The 24,186-nt window shown below is 47.7% G+C and overlaps 1 protein-coding gene across 46 annotated transcripts in view; it reads left to right on the forward strand.

Annotated features, from left to right (window-relative positions):
* The first annotated feature begins 9,674 nt into the window (after positions 1-9,674).
* The window catches only part of FIP1L1 (factor interacting with PAPOLA and CPSF1), a 50,508-nt gene continuing 35,996 nt past the window's right edge, over positions 9,675-24,186 (forward strand). For 4 of the 46 annotated variants that reach the window (XM_040966636.1, XM_040966640.1, XM_040966656.1 and 1 more), the window contains exons 1-7: positions 9,681-9,917; positions 10,934-10,973; positions 12,520-12,577; positions 14,200-14,303; positions 18,807-18,871; positions 19,327-19,434; positions 20,062-20,192. In XM_040966636.1, coding sequence (XP_040822570.1) covers positions 9,833-9,917; positions 10,934-10,973; positions 12,520-12,577; positions 14,200-14,303; positions 18,807-18,871; positions 19,327-19,434; positions 20,062-20,192 — 591 coding nt within the window. In that variant the 5' untranslated portion in view covers positions 9,681-9,832. Of the gene's footprint in view, positions 9,918-10,797; positions 10,843-10,933; positions 10,974-12,519; positions 12,578-14,199; positions 14,304-18,806; positions 18,872-19,326; positions 19,435-20,061; positions 20,193-20,487; positions 20,557-24,186 lie in introns of all 46 variants that reach the window. The other 42 variants (XM_040966627.1, XM_040966631.1, XM_040966652.1 and 39 more) reach the window with 31 other exon arrangements.

Here is a 24,186-nt window from a genome sequence, read left to right on the forward strand (position 1 = left end):
GCTGGGCATGGCTTCTCCTCTTAACTCCCCACTTCCTCCAGAAACAGGAAGAAATATACAATTTGGAAACAATGATCACACCCACTTTTCCCTAACCCTCAATATTTCCCACCCTGATCGACTATGTGAACATCACCTAAAATTTAAAAATGTATATAAAAGAACTACCCCCTCACCTCCTTTCCCCACCGCTAGTAACCTGCCTCCTGCTCCCTGTCTCGACGAGCAGATGGCTCTAGAAGTGGAACCACCTGATATTTTCCACTGTGAGTGACATTTTACCTGGCAGAACATCCTCCAGGTTCATTTTTTATTGCAGCACCTGTAAGACTCTCCATCTTATTTAAGGCTGAGTAATACGTGATGGTGTGTGTGCCACTTTCTGTGTACATTCGTCTGTCGATGTACATTTGGACTGCTTTTGATAGCTATGACTCACACTGCCCTGAATATAGTTGGAAAATACCTTTAACATTTTTAACCAATTTATTTAAAACAGAAAGTGCATGGTACCCTGGTATAGTAGCTAAAGTCCTCACCTTGCACGCGCCGGGATCCCATATGGGCACCAGTTCTAATCCTGGCAGCTCCACTTCCCATCAAGCTCCCTGCTTGCGCCCTGGGAAAACAGTCAAGGACAGCCCAAAGCCTTGGGACCCTGCATCCATGTGGCAGACCTGGAATGAAGCTCTTGGTTCCTGGCTTTAGAGTGGCTCAGGTCCAGCCACTGCGACCACAATGGGAGTGGATGAGCAGATGGAAGATCTTTTTCTCTCCTCCTCTCTGTATGCCTGACTTTCCAATATGAATAAATAAATCTTTAAAAATACATAAATACAATAAATTATTGTGTATATGTAACTACTTGATCATTTGGTAATTCTAGAAAAGGTCTAGTTTCCATAGAGGATGGACTGATTAATATCCCCACAAATAATACACAAGAATCCCAATTTTTCTATAACCTTACCAACATTTGACAGTTTTTGGTTTTATTCATTTATTTTTTATAGTAGCCGTTCTAATAAGTGTGTAGGATCATGTTGTTTTTGACATATTTGGGGGACTTCTGGGTAGAAATTTCTAGCAGGCTATTGGATGTAGGATTCTAGACTGCAGGAGTAAAGTCTGATAATTGGGGAGTTGTTCTAAATGAATCTTTGATTTAGCAGACCGTGAAGAAGAAAGAAGGTAACGGACAGTGGAAGCGTCTCTGAGCAATATTTCTGATGGACAGAAGACATGGAGACAGGAAGTAGAAAGTCTTGGTCAAATCAAGCTTTAAGAAAAGACCGGCCCATGCTGAATTTTTGCTTGCATGCACTGGGATCTCATCATATAGGCATTGAATTGTATCCCGGCTGCTCCACTTCCCATCCAGTTCCTTGCTTGTGGCCTGGGAAAGCAGTAGAGAATGGCCTTTGGGACCCTGCACCCATCTGGGAGATCCAGAAGATCCTGACTGCTGCCTTTGGATCAGCTGAGCGCCAGCCATTGTGGCCAATGAAGGGTGAATTAGCAAATGAAAGATCTTTGTTTTTCCTCCTCCCTGTATATCTGCCTTTCCAATAAAAATAAATAACTCTTTAAAAAAAAAAAAAAGAAAAGACCGGGCCCAGCACAATGGTTCAATTGGCTAATCCTCCCCTTACAAGCGCCCGGATCGCTTTGGGAACTTGCTCTGCTCCCTATCCAACTCCCCGCCTTGGGATCCTGAACCTGTGTTGGAGACCAAAAAAAAAAGCTCCTGTCTCCTGGCTTTGGATTGGCTGAGCTCCAGCTGTTGCCGCCAAATGGGGAATGAAGCAGCAGATGGAAGATCTTTCCTTCTGTCTCTCCTTTCTGTAAATCAAGTAAACAAATATTTGTAAAAAAGCCGACTGGTAAATAGTGGCAAATGCCAGAAAAGTGAAATTTGAGATGGACTCCAAGGAATCCATAGGGTTTGAACCTGTGCAGCAATTGGAGACATCACACGGGGGAGCATTATGGTGCAGAAACAGTTGATGTGTGGGGAGACGGTCCGTATTACATCAACCATTCAATGGCATTGGAGAGAGGTTGGGAGGGTGTCAGGAAGTTGGAAGGACATGAGGCAAGTGTCAAACAGTAGGCTGGCTTGTCCAACTCCAAGAAGAAGCCATTCCTGGATAGAAGATCCTGGCTGTCACCCTGGATGTGGATTGCTGAAGTGAACAGCAAGACTCCAGAAGGTCAAAAAGTGAGATCAGCAGAATGTGCAGTGTATTCCTTAGGAAGCCAAGTGGAAGAGGGGGTGGAGGCCTGTGGTCACACTGCACATTAATACAAATGAGGAGAAGAGGCAAGGGAGAAGGAGACAGTCCCTGTAGGCGCTGTGAGTTGGGAAGGAGGAAGATTTCCTCAGGAAAATGGAACCATTACAGACTGTTGGAGCCCACAAGTGCAGGGAGACAGCGCTGCCAGCTGCAGCAGTGACTGCACCACCACAGACTGTGGACTGAAGGACAGTGGCAGAGTGCCTTCCAGGTGACCAGGAGTAGTACCCTTGAATAGAAGTTTGGTTTCAATGTCAGGAAACAAGAGGGGAAATAGTGGGTATGCCATACAAATCAGAGAATGGTAGGAAGCAATAAACAAATGCTGACCTGAGAATCCGGCCTGGAAGGGTTGGAAGGGAGCAAGCAGGGAGACGGTCCCGGGCCCCTGGAACAACAAGGCATGGGGGTTAACAAGGCCGTGGTACAGTGGTTATCCACTACTTGTGATACCAATATCCCACAGCCGAGGGCCTATTCCCGTCCCAGCTGCTCTGCTTGGAGTCCAGCGCCCTGCTAATGTGCCTGGACGGGCAGCGCAAGAGGGCCCATGTACTTGGCCACTGGCACCCATTGTGGAGACCCAGGTAGAGTTCTGGCTGCTGTGGCCACTTGGGGGACAAACCAGTGGATGGAAGCTCAATTTCTCTCTCTCTCTGCCTTTCAAATAAATAAACAGGTAGATAAATTAATAAATGAGTCCTTTTTGAAGATGCCATAGTCTGGGTGGCTTCAACAGGAATTGACTTCTCACTGTTCTGGAGCCTGGGAGACCCAGGGTCAGGTGCTAGCGTGGCTCATTCCGCTGTGGCCCTATGGTTCGTGGGTGGCCTGGAACTGCGTCCCCGTGTGGCAAAGGCAGAGAGGCAGTCACATCCCCCTGAGGAGGGTCCAGCAAGCAGGAAAAGCACTCGCTGGGGGAAGCACCCTCCATAGGGGGCGGGGGTGGTTACAACACGTGAATCTTTTTTATTATTATTATTATTTTTAAATGTTTGATTCTTTTTTTTAAAAGATTTATCTTATTTTTATTGTAAAGACGGATATACAGAGAGGGGAGACAGGAAGATCTTCCGTCCGATGATTCACTCCCCAGGTTGCCACAACAGCTGGCGCTGAGCCAATCCAAAGCCAGGAGCTCTTCCGGGTCTCCCACGCGGGTGCAGGGCCCCAAAGCTTTGGGCCGTCCTCCACTGCTTTCCCGGGCCACAAGCAGGGAGCTTGATGGGAAGTGGGGCTGCCGGGATTAGAACCGGCGCCCATATGGGATCCCAGTTGTGCAAGGACCTTAACCACTGTGCCATCACGCCGGGCCCTTTATTATTATTATTAATTACATTGCATTATGTGACATAGTGTTATGGGCACTGGGATTCCCCCCACCCCTCCCCAAACCCTCTCCCTATGGTGGATTTCTCCACCTTGCTGCGTTACCACAGTTCAAATTCAATTCAGGTTCTTTCTTTGGAAGTATTTTCCAAGCATAAAGTCCAGTGTCTTAGTATCCTAGTGGGTTCAACGATTTCTTGGTGAGACCATCTCTGGTCTGGAAGTAAAGCCAGCAAATTATCATCCCAATCAATTAAAAGCCCGAATGTAACATCGACAACCATTTACAACCTTATGGCATCAATTGACATGGTATTGATTAACAGTATGTTAATAGGAAAATGCGGGTTCTTAACTACATCCTGTGACTTCTTCATGGACATTTCAAATTTTGGTTTATATTCAACCGCATTCCATACACCTCAAAATGGCTATAGATTATATTCAGCTGTCTCATCTATTTTTATTTTAGTATTTAGCTGTTCATAGTGTTGAAGCATGATTTTGCTGAACTTAGTTGTTTTTCAGATGGTCTGACTGGCTTATAACTCTAGCAAGACATGTGTCATCAGTTCAGGTACAGAACATTTTTTTTAGGATGGGTGTGCAGAGAAATCCCCAATACCCCAGTGAGGCGTTACTAATCTTTGTGTCCCACCTAGTGAGGCATGATTGGATCCACACTGGCCATTTCCTGTCTGATTCTTAGCTTTCCTTGTTGTTGTCTGTCCATTCTAGGTTTTTTGTTTGTTTGTATGTTTGTTCGTTTGTTTTGAGGGGTTTCAGGAGCGATCCTAATGGTCACCGCGAGGGAGGGTGGGGACCCAGAGCTGGAATCAGGCAAGGACCAGAGAGAGCTCGCCTCCCTAGTCCCAAAGGAAGTTTATTATTCTTCTGTTTCTGCAGACGGCCAGGGCTCCTGGCCGTCGTTCTGATGGCATTGGTTTCTGCACAGCAGAGTTTGGACTTCTTCCATCCCCTGTGGAGGTTCCAGATGGGAGTGGGTGACCTCAGAGTTCTCGGCCTCCGAAGGCACTCCTATTCCCCTTGGTCTCCTTAGCGGTTGGGATGTAGTCCTTGGTGTCCGTGTTGATGGTCCTTGGTGAGGATCTGGGAGTCTTCAGGGTTGGGATGCGAGCTTCTCCCTGACCTCCCGCTCCACTCTGGGGTCTCCCTCCTGCTCCATACGCATGACCTCCTGTTAAGAAGCTGTCAGTATCGCTCCCGATTCCCCCCTTATGCCTTATGCCTTTACTATTTTCTAGTGCCGACTCGAGTCTGTTGTCTATGAGTTACCAGATTTGATCCTGATAGGCTATATTTTACGTCTTCTTCTCACTTTTTAGGGAGATGAAAGATTTCTGTGCCAGAATGTGTGAATCTTACGGAAGACACAGACTTGCAGTCTGCAGCGGGGATGGAAGACAAGGGCAGGGAAGGAGTGGAACAGGACAGAACAAGGAGCTATGCTTGGTGCTCAGTCCCAGAGCCTCCTGCAGCTAGAGAGGCGGCCGACAGCAGCTGCGGGGATTCCATCTCACAGCCAAGAGGAAGCTGCTCCAGGCTTTTCTGAGAGCTGCCCTGCGGCGTGGCACAGGGAATGGGGAGAAGGGCAGATTCAGGGTAGTATTTTATAGCAAGAGCTAATGGACACTCATGAATTTGCACAGATGGGAGGGGCCAATGAAGAAAGAGAAAGCTCAGACATGAGCATTTTTGGGTTTGGACTGGAATGCTTTTCCAGGTTAGAAGCAGGGAGCCAGATGGGAAGTGGAGTAGCCGGTGTCTGAACCGGTGCCCATTTGGGATCCAAGCATATGCAAGGTGAGAACTTTGGCCAGTAGGCTACTGCACCAGACCCTGTTTTATTTTATTTTTTAAAATAGTTATTTTGGGGCCCAGTGCAGTGGCCTAGTGACTAAAGTCCTCACCTTGTACATGCCAGGATCCCAAATGGGCACTGGTTCTAATTCTAGCACCCCTGCTTCCCATCCAGCTGCCTGCTTGTAGCCTGGGAAAGCAGTCAAGGACAGCCCAATGCTTTGCATCCTGCACCCACGTGGGAGACCTGAGGCTCCTGGCTTCAGATTGGTGCAACACCAGACGTTGTGGTCACTTGGGGAGTTAATCATTGGACGGAAGATTTTCCTCTTGTCTCTCCTCCTCTCTGTATATCTGACTTTGCAATAAAAACAAATAAATCCTTAACAATTAGTTATTTTTATTTGTTTGAAAGGCTCAGCTACAGAGAAACAAAGATCTCTCACTTCTGGTTCACTTCTCTAGCTGCTGCAACAGCAAGCGCTTGAGCCGGGCTGTACCTCAGCACTGAGTCCAGAAAATGTCCTCTCTTAAAGCTGAATGGCACGGCAAAAAGAGTCGCTGCTCTGACGACCTAATGAATAGCTTGCATTACCTTGTGAAAATGGGATGTACACGTATTTGCTTCAAAATAGCTTTGTCCCATTCCCCGTGGCATCAAGGCGGTCTCCCCTGCCTCCCGCTCGGTCCTCCGTGTGTTTTATCAGGACATGTGCTTGACACTGTGAGAAAGGCTTAAGGAATGAAGAAATGGAAGATTTTGTTCTCACACTTAAACTATATGTGACATTTACGTGGTAGTATAGACCCAGGAGAAGGAGGAGAAAGGAAAAAAAAAATTAGTGTAGCTAAAAATAGGAGATGATTTTCCAGAAGAAGCCAGGAATGTACAATTCTCCTTTAAAGGACACTGATGAAGGTAACGATGGCCGAGTGTGGCTTCATTTGCCCAGGAGCCCCTGCAGAGCAGGGCAGCCTGGAGAGGTGCAGTTACTCCAGCTGCTCGACCGAGGAGCAAACACCTGCTGCCTCCGACGTGTCAGATGCTTCGGTGATTGAAACCTCGCTTCAGCCTTGCTGGCCTTCCAAAATGCGGATCTGAATGCTGCTTTATTGTAGCACTTTGCTGATGAGGAAACAGGAGAACATTTAAGGCTGGCAGTAGACCCCGCTCTCGGGATGAAATACTGCGTGTGGGCAAGCAACAGTGTCACCAGCAGCCGGCTTGCCTGGGTTCTTCCCCACCACGGGAACAACGAATTACAGCTGAGAGGCGTGAAGGCAGGGCTCCAACGGCAGTTTATCGTGTGTCTGAGGAGGGAAGGATTTCGGATGAGAGCAGGTAGCAATCTTTCTTCCTGGTTTGGGACTTCTGTCCCTGAGGCGTGAGGGGCATTCGCTGCCAGTGTGCCCATGGTGCCCTTGAACGGCCTTGGTGACTGGCATCTGTGCACACGGCTGCAAACCAGACATTTTTCTGCTTTGGCTGAGCTCCCATTTTGATCAGGACATCTTCAGCACGAGTTCAGCCTCAGAGTGGGCAGTGTGTGGTGTGTTCTGATGAGGAGAAGGGTCCTTGGTTCACCCGTGGGGGAGCGGCTTTTGCCTTCTCCCCACTCACCATGTCTGCCAACAAAAGCGCCGTCGAGCATTGCGCCTGCTACCCAAGAGCTGCTTAATCCGAGGATATTTGATTGCCAGCTCCTGTCATGGTAATCGTCATCTTGCAAGCATTTCCTCTCAGTACTTCGCAGAGACAGGTAAAAACAGACGACCGTCGCTGCCAAGAACAGTCCAAGAGAAACATTAAAATGAAAGGCTACAGTCAGAACGCACGTGACAGTGTTGTCTGTGGGAGTAGATGCACGCCCTGTCTTCGGCCCCTCACTGTCCCTCGCCTGTGGAGGACAGCGGGCCCTGTCACCAGGGGAGCCTCCAGGCCAGTGACTCAGTGTGGCAGCGAGAGGAAGCAGCCTTCTCAACGTAGTTGTTAGAATTATGGGCTTCTCTGCTCACAGAAACACCTTTTCAAAGCTTCGCTCAAACACTGCCTCCACCGACCAGGCAACTCTGAGGCTCCAAACATGAGTCATCAGTTCTTCAACGCAAGCAGCACCGGGAAGGGCAAGCTCCTGCTGGAGGCAGGACTGACCGATCTGGTATTGAATTGGAGAATTCCCAGGCAACGTGATGGACACTTAGCGCAGAGTGGCAGAAAGCCAGGGAGGGCGTATCAGTTTTGTCCTGCTCATTCTCCGCCCATTCCTCTTACCTGTAGTCTGTTAACTACATTTGGAATCTTTGAACACGCCAAGCATGCTTCTGCCTCTGGAATTTGCATCTGCTATTCCCTCTGATAGATGTTCATCCTGAATCCACAGGGTGGGTTCCATTCTCTCTTTCTCCACTCAGATCTCTGCGCTCAGCTCAGCTCCCTTGAGCGGCTTTCTGTGACCCTGTGACAAGGTCACACCCTCCCCCTCTTTGTGCAGGGCCACGTGTATTGCGAATCTTTTCCCATGACCCGATTGAACACAACATATCACTCAATGGCATGTTTGTGATCTTGGCTCCTCCAGAGAAAGGACTTTCACTCCTTGCTGAATCTGTGGATCCTACGAGAGTTCCTGACAGCTGCTCGACCCTCCACAATCTGGATCAATAGGAAGGAGCCAGGAAAGACTTCAAAAGGCCATTGTAGCCTAATGAAATCCAGTGGGCTACAGATGGAATCTGGGAATATAGGTGGAGCTGGGTTCACAGTGGGCAGGATGGAAATGGCACAGCTTGACTCCCTAGCTAGTCGTCAGGGCTTGAATTTGGCTTCTAACATGGGAAGTTGTTACTCCCAGCAGCTGCTTCATCTACTGTGCCACAACACTCACCCTGAAAGTGAGGTGTTTTTTGTTTGTTCATTTTTTGAGACAAAGAAATATCCATCTGAAACCTTTACAACTGAACATGTACCTTGGGGATCTGCTGAGTAAGTGTCTAATTTTTTTCACTTGAGAAAATCTGAAGCATAGGAAGGCTGCTCATTCGGTCATTCAAAAACGTGGGACGAGATGAAATGACACATCACTCAACACTGGAACTGGAGTCTCAACCCATTTAAGTCTTCTTTGCTTTGGACGACATGCTCTCAAAAGTATCCTGACAATTTGGCATTGTTTATCTCCTCTTTATTTTTCCTGAATATTTATTTTTACTTGAAAGTCAGAATTTACAGACAAAGTGAGACTCTTCCATTTGCCTGTCCACTACCTAAGTGGCCACAGTGGCTGCAGCTGGCCAATCCCACCTCAGGAGCTTCTCCCGAGTCTCCCACGTGGGTGCAAGGTCCCAAGGCTTTGGGTCACCCTCAGGCTTTTCCAAGCCACAAGCATCACCCATTCCAACAAAGCGGTATGTATTTAATCATCTCTCTTGGAGAGACACATGGGTAAACCTTCAAGTCCCAAGGCTCTAGACCGGGATGGAGAAAGCCACACCCACTTTGTTTTCAGGAGGCATTTCTAAGTGGGCACCATTGCATGGACACTAACATGGAAAATGTCAAAAAAACGAAACTGCAGGTTGCAGGATGACACTTGAGCGCTCTGCCCTTTTAGACTGATTCCTCCCCTCCCCCCGCAGGCCTCTTGTCAGAACCACGAAATCCGTGGGGATTAAACGCACACAAATCTCTTCACAATGGTGCTCAACTAGCACGTGCCAACGCCTGGTTCTGCAGAAGAGCTTCTTTCTATTTTATTTTTTTCCTGTAAGGAGAACGCATCATTCATTTACGGCTTTTCCATTTGTTAGCTGTTAAAACGAATCTCTCCAGCACACATCGCGATTTCTATTTGTATCTAATGAGTCGAAGAGAATCGACAGGAAGCGACTGTGTTATTAAGGCTGTGATGAAAGAGAAACCTTTAAAACCAACAGACGGTGGGCGCGAAAGACAAAAGGAGCAAGCTCTCGCTCCCGGGCCAAGGCGTGCAGCGACGGCGGGGAGGGGAACGGGACCGACGCCGCACGCCCGGAAGCTGGCCGCGCCGGAAGGCCAAGTCAAAGGACCCGGTGGGGGCGGGGCCGCGTCCGGTGCGCAGGCGCAGCGGGCCCAGGTGGCTGCCGCCGCGGAAGCGAAGCCACCTAGAGACGCCGCGCCGCGGGTCGAGGCTGCGCGTGCGCAGTCCCACGTCCGCCGGAGTCTTCCTCCTGGCCGCCACAGAGCGCCGGGTCGCGGCCCGCTCGAGTTGCCGGGTCCCGGGTTTCCCGCGTCCGGCCGTCGGTGGCGGGCTCGCGGCCGCCTCAGAGCCCCGCAGCGGGCAGCGAGGCGGGGCGGGGGTCGCGGGGGCGCTGTTGGCTGGCGCCTTTGAGGGGGCGCCCCGGCGGCCATGTCGGCCGGCGAGGTGGACCGCCTGGTGTCGGAGCTGAGCGGCGGGACCGGAGGAGATGAGGAGGAAGAGTGGCTGTATGGCGGTACGAGCTTCCCGTCCTTTCCCTGAGCGCGGGGCCCTGCGGGTGGCGCGGCGCGGCCTGTCCCCCGAGGCCGAGCGCGGCGGGGCCGCCCGGGCCGCCCTGGCCGCCCTGCCCGGGCCTCCGCGCCCTTTCTGGGCCTGCCCGGCGGCGGCGACGGAGGCCTCAGGCCGCCCTTCCTCTCCCGAATAAAGTCAGTGCCTGAAACCCACGTCTGGTGCCTTGGCCGTCAGCGTGCGTGAGGTGCACCTGCCAGCCCGCCGCTCCCCACGGCCCTGCCTGGAGAGACCCGGACATGGGCGTTACGGCCCCTAAGGGGGTCCCTGACGGCTGCTGCGGGCCGCTGCGCGCTTTCCTTTTTCTAAGGGACTGCCTTTAGCTCGCCTCCAGCTGGCTTAACGTTTTCAGTATTGTATCCTATATTGCTCTTCCCAGAATAATGCTCCTGCATAAGGTGTCGTGTTGGACATTCTGAATTTTAGCTTTCAGTGAATTACACTGTTGCCTGTTACGCGAGGTTTAGACGCTGACATATGTACATATATATGCAAATACATATATTTTTTCCCCTTTCCTGGAACGTGATTTCTTGATTGTTTTTAGGTCAGCACAGTGAAGGTGTTCATGGGGCGCCAGGCTGCTCCACGGTGATATAACTTGGATAACTTTCAAAATAAAAATGAAAAAGTGGTAGTCTTGCAAGATCTATCACCACACTTTGTTTTGAAATGTGTACGTGCAGGCTTTGTTGTATGAAAACCTGCAGATCCTCAGAACACACTGTGAAGCTCATTTCCCCAGCCGTAGCGTCCGATTCCTTTCTCCCGTAAGCTGTGTCTTGTTGGGTACTGGTGGGCCGTGCTAACTCTGTGTGTGCTTGTAGGCCCCTGGGACGTGCAGGTGCACAGCGACTTGACCAAGGACCTAGGTCAGTGCTTGGGGCGATGGCTTGGCGTTTGTGGGGTCCGGACTCCTGGAGTCGTGTCTGTGCTAACGTACTCCTGTGTTTCATTTGGTAGATGAAAATGAAGTGGAGAGGCCAGAAGAAGAAAATGCCAGGTCAGTGAACTTCCGCTTCGGCGGATTGCTGGGTGCCACCAGTGCCGTGTCAGATTGCGTTGTCACAGTGCTGGGCTCCATCCCATATTAGCCTAAGCTGCTTTTTAAGGAACCCTGAAGAGGATTGCTTTTATAATTTATTAGTATGTTTGATAGTGTCATGTGCTGCTAATGATTTCAGTGTCCTGGGTTTAAAAAGTGGAGAACTTGCCAGTAACACTCTGGATGCTGTATCGAAAGAAAGCAAGACAGGTGCTGGTGAGGCTGCGTGGAATCTGACACGCTCCCACCGTGGTGGGGTTGTGCAGTGGTGCGGTGGTCTCCTTACGTGATTGCAGGTAGAGCTGCTGTATGACTCAGCCAGTCCACTCCTGGGCTGGTCCCCAACCAGCTGAAAACCTGTCCGTCAGTGTTGACAGTAGCGTTAGGCAGGAAAAGTGGCAGCAGTCCCCATGGCCACTGACAAGGAGTGGCAGGGTAAGGGTGGCGTGTCTGCCATGGAGTGCTGTTGGGCCGTGAAAAAGACTAGGGGTCAGATGAGGTGCCTGGATCGCGTGGCGCAGGACGTCTGAGCCCTCCAGAACAGCAGAAGAGTGGGGAGGGACAGTAAGTGAGTGCTGGGCGGGGTGCACACGGTGCTTGGGGTCGCTTCAGTGAACACACAGGAGCTGTGCAGCTGTGTCCCCCGGTGAGTGGACTGGATGTGAGTCCAGTGAGACAAGAAACGGCGGGGCTGAGGGAGAGCGGACGGTTGAGGGGTCTTCCTCGTCCAAGTGGATTGCCTGTGTTTTTCAGTCATCACCGTATCAAATGTTTTCGTTTAGTTTGAGGTTCATATTGTCAGCTCTGTTTATAACCCCAATTTCAACTACAAAATTGAGATTAGTATATTTTGTAGTTAGGGAAGTCATTAGCTATTTGTACCTGTTTCAGTTGGAAAGTAAGTTACTTGATCACAAGGTATGGGTTCATAGCTACACTCTTCACTAGGAAATTTTCTTTCTAGGTTTGTGTGGCTGGATTTGCTTTAGTCAGGATTATGTTATAAAGCCTGCGATGGACATTGAGCTGGTTTGTGTAGAATGCTGGACAGCAGAATGTCGTGCAAGGAGCTCGATGCAGGTCCTCGACGAGAGGCCAGAGCCCTCACTGCTCTGTAGTCACCCAGTGGTTACTTCCCTATTGCCAGAGTGTAAGGAGCTTGTTGGTAATGGCCATATGCTTAAATTTTAACAAAATGGGCATGCTTTACTGGTGTCTGTCAATTTTGCTGTGAGAGAAGAGGTTCATGTGGTAACTGGCCTTTAAAAGTGGTTAGGTTTCCAGTTCATCAGAGGAAAAGCGCGAATTGATCGCTGACAGATTGTGCATGCAGTTCTCTTCTTGTTTCATGTCCGGGGTCGGGGATAGCAGAAAATCAGGCAGGTTTTACTCTCCCCTGGGGACGGTGATTTGGGGGAACTGTTTTGACATTGCCTTAAAATGCCAGTCAACCTGTCGCAGCTTCTGGGCCGCAGTTTCTGACTTGCTGCATGTTGTGTTGTAGTGCAAATCCTCCGTCTGGGATTGAAGAAGAAGCCGCGGAGAATGGCGTGCCCAAACCGGTGAGGAGTCTTTGGTGCCCAGTCACTCTCCTGTGTAAAAGCTCTGTGACCTCATGTTGGCTAGAAAGAAGGCCAGTCTTGACCACGAGCCTCGGCGTCTTACCTGAGCTACAGCCTCCAAATGTCTCCTCAGCTCGTGCCCTCAAAGGTGGACGTGGGAGTGAGGAGGAGGAGAGGCAGGGGCCCTACCTCAGGGGGCACAACATGGCCAAGGTTTGACACTCAGTCACCTGTCAGTCATACAAATCATGGAGTGATTTTCAGAGCCAACGTTGAGTCCCACAACCAAAACAGTATTAAGTATTCTTTTCAAATGTGTGCTTTAACTTTTACTGTGTTTTAGTTCTTCCAGGCAGAGAGATAGAGTTTCCATTTATTGATTACCTCTGCAAGTCCCTGAGACCACTAGGAGCTGATCCAGGGCCAAAGCCAGTGTTGTTCTCCCACGTTGGTGGGCCCTCTGGGCAGCTGCCTCCAGGGTCAGCATTGGCAGGCCTGGGGAGTCGGAAGGAAGTGGCCATTGCTGAACGAAGGCAGGCTCTGTGGTGGGATCAGCTTGCTGACCGTCTGGCAGTGTCGCACTGTGAGAGTCATTGCCCAGATGGCAGTGCAGCTGGCGCAGCTGGCGTGAGGAAGGGAAGCAGCGTTGGTTTATGCTGCTTAATCCAGCGGAAAGGGAAACTATTATTATATACACTGAATTTGGGTTCCAAAAAGTGTTTCCCTTAGGTTTGTCTGCTGATTTGCCATTAATGTGAATAGGCTTAAAAACAGCCTTTTAATCAAAATAAAAGCTTCCTAAATAACCTGCTTCCACTCGGAGAGCTACAAGGCTTCTCTGAGCTTGTGCCCACGGGTGTGGCGTTATGCCAGCGGTCATACACAGCTCTTAGGCTGTTGGTACTTTGCATCCATCGCAAGACTTTTTTTTTTTTTTTTTTTTTTAAAGATTTATTTTTATTATTTTTTATTGGAAAGGCGGATATACAGAGAGGAGAGACAGAGAGGAAGATCTTCCGTCTGATGATTCACTCCCCAAGTGAGCGCAACGGGCCGATACTATGCCGATCCGAAGCCAGGAGCCTCTTCCGGGTCTCCCACGCGGGTGCAGGTTCCCAAGGCCTTGGGCCGTCCTCGACTGCTTTCCCAGGCCACAGGCAGGGAGCTGGAAGGGAAGTGGGGCTGCCGGGATTAGAACCGGCGCCCATATGGGATCCCGGGCGTGCAAGGCGAGGACCTTTAACCACTTGCGCCACAGCGCCGGGCCCCATCGCAAGACTCTTAACCCCACTAGACTCTGTTTTGCTAAGAATTTCACAAATTTTATCTTGTAAGTATCTCAGTAGATTGCCCTCAATTTTTTCCCCCCCAAGAGAATTATAAATACTAAAAATCACATAAGGTATGACCTACTAAAAAGATAATGTTGGGAAAAGGACTTTATTCCTATTTCTTTTTACCATGTAGGATATCAAATTGTTACAAATTAGTTGAAATTTGTGAGCTTGTAACTTTTTTCTTTAAAAACTATTTCAGGAAATATTGGTGACACATTTTTTAGTTATTAATATTAGATATTGAAATGGAGTATTGATGTGCTTCATTTGTGTATTCTGGTGTAGAAAGTGACCGAGACAGAGGATGACAGTGACAGTGACAGTGATGACGACGAGGACGATGTCCACGTGACCATCGGAGACATTAAGACGGGAGCGCCGCAGTATGGGTGAGTCCCCGGCCACTCGGGAGCCATGGCGGGAGCTGCCTGAGCTGTGCGAGGAGAGAGTGCTGGTTCAGACGGCATCGTGAAGATGCCGCTTTCCTAAAGATTAAGTTAGGTGTTCGGGAAAGCCACTGCGGGCTATGCTTCCTGTGTGTAAGTCGGCTCAGGTGCATGGTGACCTGTGGGGTTTGCTTGTTGTGGTTTGTGTCTGTGTTTGTCATTCCTGCTCTTTTTCTTTGGGTCTGATAAAAAGAGTGGCTTTCTGGGAGGTGAGGGTTTATTCTCGAGCTGTCTGATCCTCTCAACTTTTAAGGCCATTGTGTTTGTCGCAAGTTTTGTATTAGACAAGGCAGACCGAGGGAATAGATTGTCAAACACTGAGCACTTGTAGAAAGAAGTGGACAGGCAAGAAGAATCAGGGTTTTATTATGACGATGAAATGACGATGTGTTTCTTTTCTTTCTGTAATATAATTGTAGCTTCTGCACTTGGCACATAAAATCACTCCATTAATTTCTGTGTGTTTCATTAGGCAGCTTCATCTGTAATCAGCTGTTTTGTATACATACATGCATGCTTTTTTAGTCACCCTTTTCTCAACAGTCATTGCTTTCGGATGCCTAATTGTGTTGTCCTTGCCGGGTTGCATCATAGTAGTAACTACCTTTGTAATGTACAGATCCTGCTAACGTATTCAAGGAACAGCCTAGACAGGGACCTCTGTGACTCATGCTGAGGGAGATGCTCCTTTTGCTTTTCTTTATTATTTTTTAAAGATTTATTTTATTTTTATTATGAAGACATACAGAGAGGAGGAGAGACAGAGAGGAAGGTCTTCTATCCAATGATTCACTCCCCAAGTGACCACAATGGCTGGTGCTATACTGATCTGAAGCCAGGAGCCAGGAACTTCTTCCGGGTCTCCCATATGGGTGCAGAGGCTTTGAGCTGTCCTTGACTGCTTTCCCATGCCATGAGCAGGGAGCTGGATGGGAAGTGGAGCTGCCAAGATTAGAACCCGTGCCCGTATGGGATCCTGGCGTGTTCAAGGCGAGGACTTTAGCCGCTAGGCCATGCCGCCGGGCCCTATGCCAGCCCTTTTTAAAAGACATTTATTTATTTAAAGGAGTTACAGGGAAAGATAGAATCCTTCCATCTGCTGGTTCATTCCCCAGAGGGTTGCTACAGCCAGGCTGCAGCCGGGAGCTTCATCTTGGTCTCCCATTTGAGTGAGAAAACAGTTGGATTGTCTGCTGCTTTCCCTGGGTCGTTAGCAGGGAGTTGGAGTGGAAGAGGAGTGGCCACAACACAGACTGGCACCTGCATGGGTTGCCAGCTTTGCCTCCTGCCCCACAATGCAGGCTCAGAGATGTGGCTCTGATGTCACGTGGCAGAGCAAGGGGTGCCAGCAGCTGTTTCTGCAGTTATGCAGAAGAAGCACTTGTTGACAAGACCCACCAGGGTAGCATGGTGGGTAAAGCCCTCAGCTTACACATGCCAAGATCCCATATGGGTCCCAGTTCTAATCCCGGCATCCCTGCTTCCCATCCAGCTCCCTGCTTGTGGCCTGGAAAAGTAGTTGAGGACATCCAAAGGCCTTGGGACCCTGTTCCTGTGTGAAAGACCAGGGAGAGGCTCCTGGCTCCTGTTGTGTTTATTTTGAGGTTCCTTTATAAACCCGGGTATTTGGGATCTAGCCCTTATAGGTGTCTGTGCGTGCCGCAGGTTGCTGAAGTGCAGTGCTGTGCAGCTCTGTACCTGCTGACCACAACGACTTGGTGGCTTCGGCGAGAAGAGTGATTTTACAGAGCACAGTGGAAGGAAACCATTGTGCGAAGTGTAACTTCAGTAACCCGTTCCGTACTGTTTTGTTTTGGCTGCATCCCATGTGTTTTGATGTTTTTGATTTCAGTTTCATTTATTCCAAATATCTTTTTTTTCTTGTCGAATTCGTTGCTGGCTCATGGATTATGTGGTGGCATCATTTTACCCAAGAGACTTTTGTGTTTTTTTTTTTTTTTGTCACCCATGTGTTGGTTAGTCAGTGGTGCGGTTTTTTCATGGTTATTTGTTATTTGCTGCTGTTTTTGTTGTTGTGGCTGTTGTATACATACCGGTTGTTGACCTTATTTTGTGGCTTCTCATTTATGAAAATGTATAATGATGGAGTACTGGGCTCTACTATATCCAGATATGGTGGTACAATGCAACACGCATTCCTGCTTCCAAACAAAAGATGAACTTCCAATGAAGCTGTTGGAAATGTGTAGACAATGGGATGCTGGACTGTCTGACACCGTCTGTGCCAGCAAGGTCGGGGCACGCTTAAATAAAAGACTGATGGAATTATGACTCCTTATGAAAGATTATACTATTATATCAACATGGGGAAAAGCTGTCGGGGTGGGAGTGTGGTGAGGAATTAAAAAATTCAAAATAAAAATTTAACAACAATGAAGAAAAGCAGAATAAGGATGAAAAGTAGCTTGGTGGGACTCTTGTTTCTTGGAAATGTGTGGCTAAGTCCTGTTGTGTTTTACCCTGTAGCTGTCATGTGTGAAGAGAGGCAGCCTGTTCACCAGACCTTGTGTGCCGCATGCAGAGAGCGCCTCGAAGCTGTTCAGTTGCATTGCAAGCGCCAGGAAGGCAGGGACTGTACTTGTCCAGCTCCTCATGTATTCTGCTTAGCCCAGAACCCTGGCTGGCATTGAGATTCAGCTGTCCTGAATTGAGTCAATGATCTGATGAACTCAATTTGTCTGGGGCTGGCACTGGGTGGAGTCGGTGAAGCCTTCACTTGCGGTGCCAGCATCTCATACCGGCTGCGCTTCCAGTCCCTGCTGCTTCATTTCCAATCCTGAGAAAATAGTGTAGGGTTGCTTAAGTCCTTGGGTGCCCACATGGGAGACCCTGTTGGGTTGCAGCCATTTGGAGAGTGAATTGACAGTGGAGGATCTCTCTCTCACCTCAGTGTAACTCTGCCTTTCAAATTAAGAAAAAAAGCAGGTTGTATGAATATTTCAACATGCCTGGGCTTGGCACTGTGGCAAGATTGGTCGACTTTGCTGTCTAGCTGCCTCATTACACTGGGAAGGCAGCGGAGCATGGCTCGAGGCCTTGGGCTGTCGCACCCCTGTGTTGTCACTCATTTATTTTCAAAGAAAAATTGACCTTGTCAAAGATAGTACTGCTTTAGAGCGAAGTCTAGTTTGGGCTACTTTGTATTTTTCCCACAGTGGAGCAATAGTTACTTGAACAGTTTATTGCATGTATTTTGTTTTTTAAAGTGGGAAACAGCAAAATAGCAGTGTTGATGTGAATAAGTCACATATTGAAGACAAAATTACTTTTGGACCAAAACCAGTTCCTTTTACAAGTCCAGTTGGCTCAGTTTGTGAGGTAAGAAGACACGTGACGTGCCCTCCCTGTGCTGAGAGGTGCGCGTGCGTGGCAGCCTGTGGGGCTGTGCGCCTGCGTGTGCCCGCCCTGCTGCTGGCGTAGTTGATGTTTGTGTTCTGTGTAGGAGAATGCATGTAGGGAAGTAGAGGAGTATGCCAGTGCTTGTGGGACAGTGGGCGGAACGCTCGCACAGCGCTCCGGCCTTGCAGTGACTGCTCGTGGCTGTACAAACAGTAGCCAGCAGAACTTGTGTTGGAACCAAGGTCAGTCTGACTTGGGATTTTCTTGTCATATGTACTTGAAAGAGAAGTGCAGCCCGAGAGTGTTTCTGGATGTCACAGGGCAGAGTGAGAAGTGTGTTTGTTCCCATTCTGCTGTTGCTGTCTCCTGCCAGCCAACATAGTTCTTTCACCCCAGACTTACTTTTGAATTTTTTGTAAGTGAATTCCTAGTATGAAGATTGTACTCCATAGGTATTTAAAATAGGATTAATCCAGGATACAAAATGTAGGTCGGACCAAGGAGCCGCCCCTCCCTCCCCGCTGCCCGCTGGGCAGTGTAGTGAAAGTTGCTTCTTGCAAGGTTTCTAAGTGTTTAGTGACAAGGAAGCAGGTAGGACATGCAGTCCCTTTCCCCAAAGTGCCTGGGGGACGTTGTTAAGGTAGGGTTTTCAGGTGGAAAACTAGTTAGATATTTAATTGTTTGAAAGAGAGTGCTGGGAGCTTGGTGGGTGGCAGGGGAGGTGGACAGGCAGATCTTTCATCTGATTGACTCTCGGGATGGTCACAACAGCCAGGGCTGGGCCAGGGTTTGTGGCGGCTCAGGTGCTGGGGCCATCCCCTGCTGCCTTCCAGGTGCGTTAGCAGAGGAGTGAGGCAGCTGGGACTTGAACTAACTCCGAGTCAGGCTCCATGCCTCACACCACAAACCCAAGTTTGATATTTCAAAAACAGATGTTGTGCATTGTACAGACGACAGACTAGAAGTAATTTATCCAAATATGTCAGTGTCTGTCCATTTACTATTGAGTATGTAACTTATTTCACACGTATAGAGTATGTCACCATTTGTGCGCTGTGTCAGGGTAATTTAATGTTTTGTTTTTAGGAGTTATGGTACAGCACCTGTGAATCTTAATATCAAAACAGGAGGAAGAGTTTACGGAAGTACAGGTAAAAATCTTTATTTACAGTTGCGTTAATAGGAAAAATGACCTTGCTTATAGCAGCTCATTTGAAGAGCAGCTTTGGTGGTGTTTCCCAGAGGCGGTCGAGTATGTGAAAGGGAGGGCAGCAAACGTGTCTGTGTAGACTGTTTGCTGTGGCCGTGTACAACTCTTTGAAAAGAAAGGCTAAAGGCTCCCTTTGCCCACAGTCTGCAAGCCAGCTGTGTAACATGGATGCCAGCAGCCTCTTATTGGTACAAGAATCCTGTAGTCTTGATCCCTCATCCCTCTTTGCACCATAAAGTTTGACATCACTTACTTTCGTTTGTGATGAACATTACTCAGCACTTTGGAACTCTTGCTGCTTTTTGTGCTAGGAATGGTAAGAAGGTGCTAAGGGTTCTTTTGTGCTATCTCCAGCCTCTAATGTGGCCCATTCGCCCTCTTGTAACCTTCCACTAGGAACAAAAGTCAAAGGGGTGGACCTAGACGCGCCAGGGAGCATCAATGGAGTCCCTCTCTTGGAGGTAGACTTGGATTCTTTTGAAGATAAACCATGGCGTAAACCCGGTAAGATTATTGTAAATTCTGTTCTTTGAAATATCTATTGTCAGACCTGGTACAGTAGCCTAGCAGCTAAAATCCTTGCTTTGCATGTGCTGGGATCGCATATAGGCGCCAGTTCTAATTGTGGAGGCCCTGCTTCCTATCCAGCTCCCCTGCTCTTGGCCTGAGAAAGCAGCCGAGGACGGCTCAAAGCCTTGGGACCCTGCAATCTTATGGGATACCCAGAATAGGCTCCGGGCTGCTGGCTTCGCATCAGTGCAACTCCAGCTGTTGAGGCTGCTTGGGGAGTGAATCAACGGACGGAAGATCTTCCTCTCTGTATATCTGACTTTCCAATAAAATAAATCTTTTTTAAAAAAATTGTCTTAAACAAATATGACTAAAAGTGACTAGACTATTAATTAAGAAGCCAGTAATACTTAATAAATATCATTTACATGTTCTTTATTATAATGCCATTTCTAAAGAATATAATTTAGATCAAAGTGTTTCATTGCGATGATTTTGAGAACTCACAAAAGTAGGAGTGGGCGCTAAGACTGGCAAAACTTTGTGTATTTCCAGTTACAATTGTGATGCTGTATAAATGAGCCAGTATATTTGTAGACTTACAGTATGCTTTTTCCCTAGGTGCTGATCTTTCTGATTATTTTAATTATGGGTTCAATGAAGATACTTGGAAAGCTTACTGTGAGAAACAAAAGAGGATACGAATGGGACTTGAAGTTATACCAGTTACCTCGACTACTAATAAAATTACGGTAATTAGTAAATATTCCAGAATACCCTCGCCTTTCCTACTGTCCCACTGTTACTTCCCCAAATAAACCCCTTTTCCTGATAATGGTGATGAAATGCTGTATGATAATGTAAGAATTCCATTCACTTTATCATGTTTGTTTTTCCTCCCTTCCTTCCCTTTGAAAGTTTTATATTAATGATTGTCTGATGTTTTTAGTTTCAAGTCGCAAACCAGCCACAGCTAGTTTGTCTTTATATGGCCTATGAATTAAAGTTTATGTGGTATCTTAATGGGGAATATGTTATTTAACTTAGGCCGAAGACTGTACTATGGAAGTTACACCAGGTGCAGAGATCCAAGATGACAGATTCAATCTTTTGAAGGTGAATTTTAGTAAATTATCCTTGGTTGCTCTCATTTTTTGTTCTTGAGTCTGCTCCCATGCCACTACTCAAGGGACAAAATCAAAGTGGAAATAGCTTACCTTTTTTCCCCAAACCTTCAGCTTCCTGGTGACTTACAGATTTGCTGATTGTTGTCTTCTCTCTTTTGCAAGCATGTGAATTTATAGCCTGTTTACTAACATGTCCAGTAGAACTGTTCTCTGCTGTATGCTGTGATTTTGAGATGTGGCGTATGTCTGTAGGACATGAAAAGGTCCTGGCCATAGATGCAATTCTCCTTATAGATCACTCTAGTCTTTATGGGCGGAACTGGAGATTTCTTACTCCCCCCAACATTGGTGAGAAAGTGGAGTTTTGCTTATTCTCCGTACGATGCTGACATTGTTGGTGTGATGTCTTCCATCAGTGTAGGTATTGTCAGAGGGTGCTTTCAACTCAGCCGAGTGGGATTAAGCCATTGGGTTTTAGACTTAGTACAGAAAAGATATTGGTTATGTGAGGGACTGGAAGGTTGGCACTACTGCCGCCTAGGCATCAGATCTGACTTCTAGTTTCTCTATTTCACGTAGCAGCACAGACTTTGTCTGGAGAGTAATGTCATGTTTTCATACTTCTGTCCTTGACGTTTTTGTATGTACTCTTCTGTCTTTACCTTAACATTTTCTCTGTATTGAATGACACTGTGATGAAGAATGGGAGTGGCTTTTAGATTGGATTCTGTTCTCAGGAGCCTTTTGGGCTGAATATGGAACTGTACCCCTTTTGGGATTGCAGCCCTGTCCACCACAATACTGCCTTATGCATTGCATGTGCTATATCCGCAGATGTAGCCGCTCTGCTGGACACAGTTCTGTATAGAGAACTTAATTTTAATTAACATCATACTCTGGGTAAGTATTTGGTTCTTGTTCTGTTGAAAATATTTTGCAAATACGTGATGATGTCTATCCTGTCAGTTTCTGTTTGCTGGTTTTGTTTCCTTAGGGATTGAGTATGTTGTTGAATGTGACCAAGTTAGTTGCTGCAGTTCTTTTCATCAAGAAGAGCTGCCCTTGTAAGGTGCCAGCTGCTGAATGCCTTGTTCTTTGTTTTCTTTGCTGTTGACTTTGAGAAGCAGAGTGGGGCTGGTCTCCTCACTGTGGCTGTGTATTTTATATACATCCTGTCCATGGAGAAATGATTTTGGGGGTCATTTTGGTTATACAGCAGGAGGTTATTGAATCTTGCAATCTGACTTATTTGTGAATGAGTAAGGATTTGAGGTTGACGGATACACTGAAATGACGGGCTCTTTGGTAATGTGCTTAAATGTCTGAGTGGGAAAGAGGGTGTGTATTTGCATATGTGTGACAGTCCTTTTATGTGTGCTGTGTTGTGGCTTGTGGGAAAGTGATGAGAAAGACCGAATTCTTAAACTACCTATAAACATTTGTGCAAACAGTGGAACGCTGCCTGGGGGTTAGAGAGCTTGCAGGTCTGGGTTCCAGAGGAGGAGTTGGCAGCAGGTGACACTGTGGAATGGGAGGGGCTTACAGAAAGACCAGCTAGGGAGCTTGCTGTGGTCACCTCAGGAGTGAAAGGCTTTGAGATGCCTGAGCGAGTGTTTAGATTTAAGAATTGTAAGTAAGTGTTTCGTATCTACTACAGAAATCCTTTTCCTTCCCTCTTGGTCAAGTGAAGCACAGCACCTTTTTTAGGTAACTTGTTTTACTTTTCGTTGTGTAGATTTTCCAACATAGTAACGAATGGGGCAAGTGGTACAAACCAACCTCTAGGTGCTTATCATACAGCTTCAGTGAGGACCACCATTTTGACATTCTTGAGGTACAGCCTTCTAAATACTTCAGTATGAGTTAAGGTTTGTTCTTTAAAGCAGATAAAGGAAGGTGACATGTAATACGTTTAAAGATAAGCCACTGGGGGCAGGACGCTTGTGTAATGATCTAATTTTGGATAAGGTAGAGAGAAGTGATCGGGTAGCACGGCATGATGAGTTGGGTTAGAAAAAATCAACCCCACTTTGTCGTTAAAAGGAAAAAATTAAGGCTTATGGATTTATTTGAAAGCATTCGAGAGAAGAGGAGAGACAGAATTCTCCTATCCCCCAGTTCAAACCTCATGTGGCTGTAGTGGTCAGGCCTGAGCCAGGCGGACGCCATGAGCCATGAGGTTCATCTGGGTCTCCTGTGTAGCTACAGGGCTTATATATTTGGGACGCTCTACTGCTTTTCTAGGTTTTTTACAAGGAGCCTGATTGAAACAGAAGCATAGAGAACTTAAACCGACACTAATAGGATGCTGGAATTGTAGGGAGTAGTTAATGTACTGTGCTACACACTGGTCCTTTAAAATGTGTTAAAATCCACATGCGTACATGTGTGTGCACGTGTGTGTTTTTCTCTATGTGGAAGTATATGTGGGCTCTCATCGTTTCAAAATCTCAGTTACATTTTTTTTTTATTATTTTTTATTACGAAGACATACAGAGAGGAGGAGAGACAGAGAGAAAGGTCTTCTGTCCAATGATTCACTCCCCAGGTGAGCGCAGTGGCCGGTGCTGTGCTGATCCAAAGCCGGGAGCCAGGAACTTCCTTCCGGGTCTCCCATGCTGGTGCAGGATCCCAAGGCTTTGAGTTGTCTTCGACTGCTTTCCCAGGCCACAAGCAGAGAGCTGGATGGGAAGTGGAGCTGCCAAGATTAGAACCGGCGCCCACATGGGATCCTGGGTGTTCAAGGCGAGGACTTTAACCGCTAGGCCACACCACCAGGCTCACATTTTTTGTTTTTAAGGTTGTATTGTCCATTGCTGGGCTGTTCTGAAGCCGTGAGTCTAAAACTCTGTTGCAGTCTATCACTTGGGTGACAGGGGTTCAGATACTTGGGCCCTTCTTTCTCTGGGACTTTCCCAGGCTCATTCATTAGTAGGGCTGTGGGTCAGAATGATATGGGGTGCTGGTGTCATAGAAACTGCGTCCTTTCCTGCAGCACAGTGCCAGTGCCACAATTTTGGGTCCTGAGAGTCCTTAGTTCCCATGCCTAGGCGGGCAGCCCAGAGCCTTCACGCCTGGGACAGTGTCCTTTGCTCTGGCCTTTGCTTTTTCCTCCCTTCCAACCTTCTTGGCGCATACTGGGCCTCTTCAACTGCTCCTGTAGTTCCCTTAGGTTTTTCTTATTTTCCATTTATTTATCTTTTATTATTTGTAATTTCTTCAGCTTTGTTATTTTCCTAATTTGACCCCAGCACCTGATGCTTGTTCAAGCAAGCAGAAGGACCTCCATCTCCCCTCCCTCTAAATTCCATCTCACAAAGGCTATTAGTAAGGTTTTTCTGTTAGCTTTGCTTTTCCGCAAGTTGATCTGTGTTGGCTTGTGACTGTTTGCTTCGGTCTCTGAGTTGCTTGTTGGTCGGTCGCTGGTTAAGAATGTGCCTGGAACGGTGGTGGAGAGTCAGGCTTGGTGCCTGCCAACGTTCCTGTCAGGGCTGAGCCAGCTGTGCAGTTCCTGGTGCAGCTGTCTTCAGGTTGTTTTACTTTGTGTAGTAATTTAGTAGTAAGTTAGTTTGTGTGTCTTGCTGAGCGAGTGTACACCTGGTTGATTAGAATGTTCTAG

This window comes from Ochotona curzoniae, unplaced genomic scaffold (genome assembly GCF_017591425.1).
Source record: "Ochotona curzoniae isolate NIBS_2020 unplaced genomic scaffold, NIBS_Ocur_1.0 scaffold_4506, whole genome shotgun sequence".
In the NCBI taxonomy this organism is placed as follows: Eukaryota; Metazoa; Chordata; class Mammalia; order Lagomorpha; family Ochotonidae; genus Ochotona; species Ochotona curzoniae.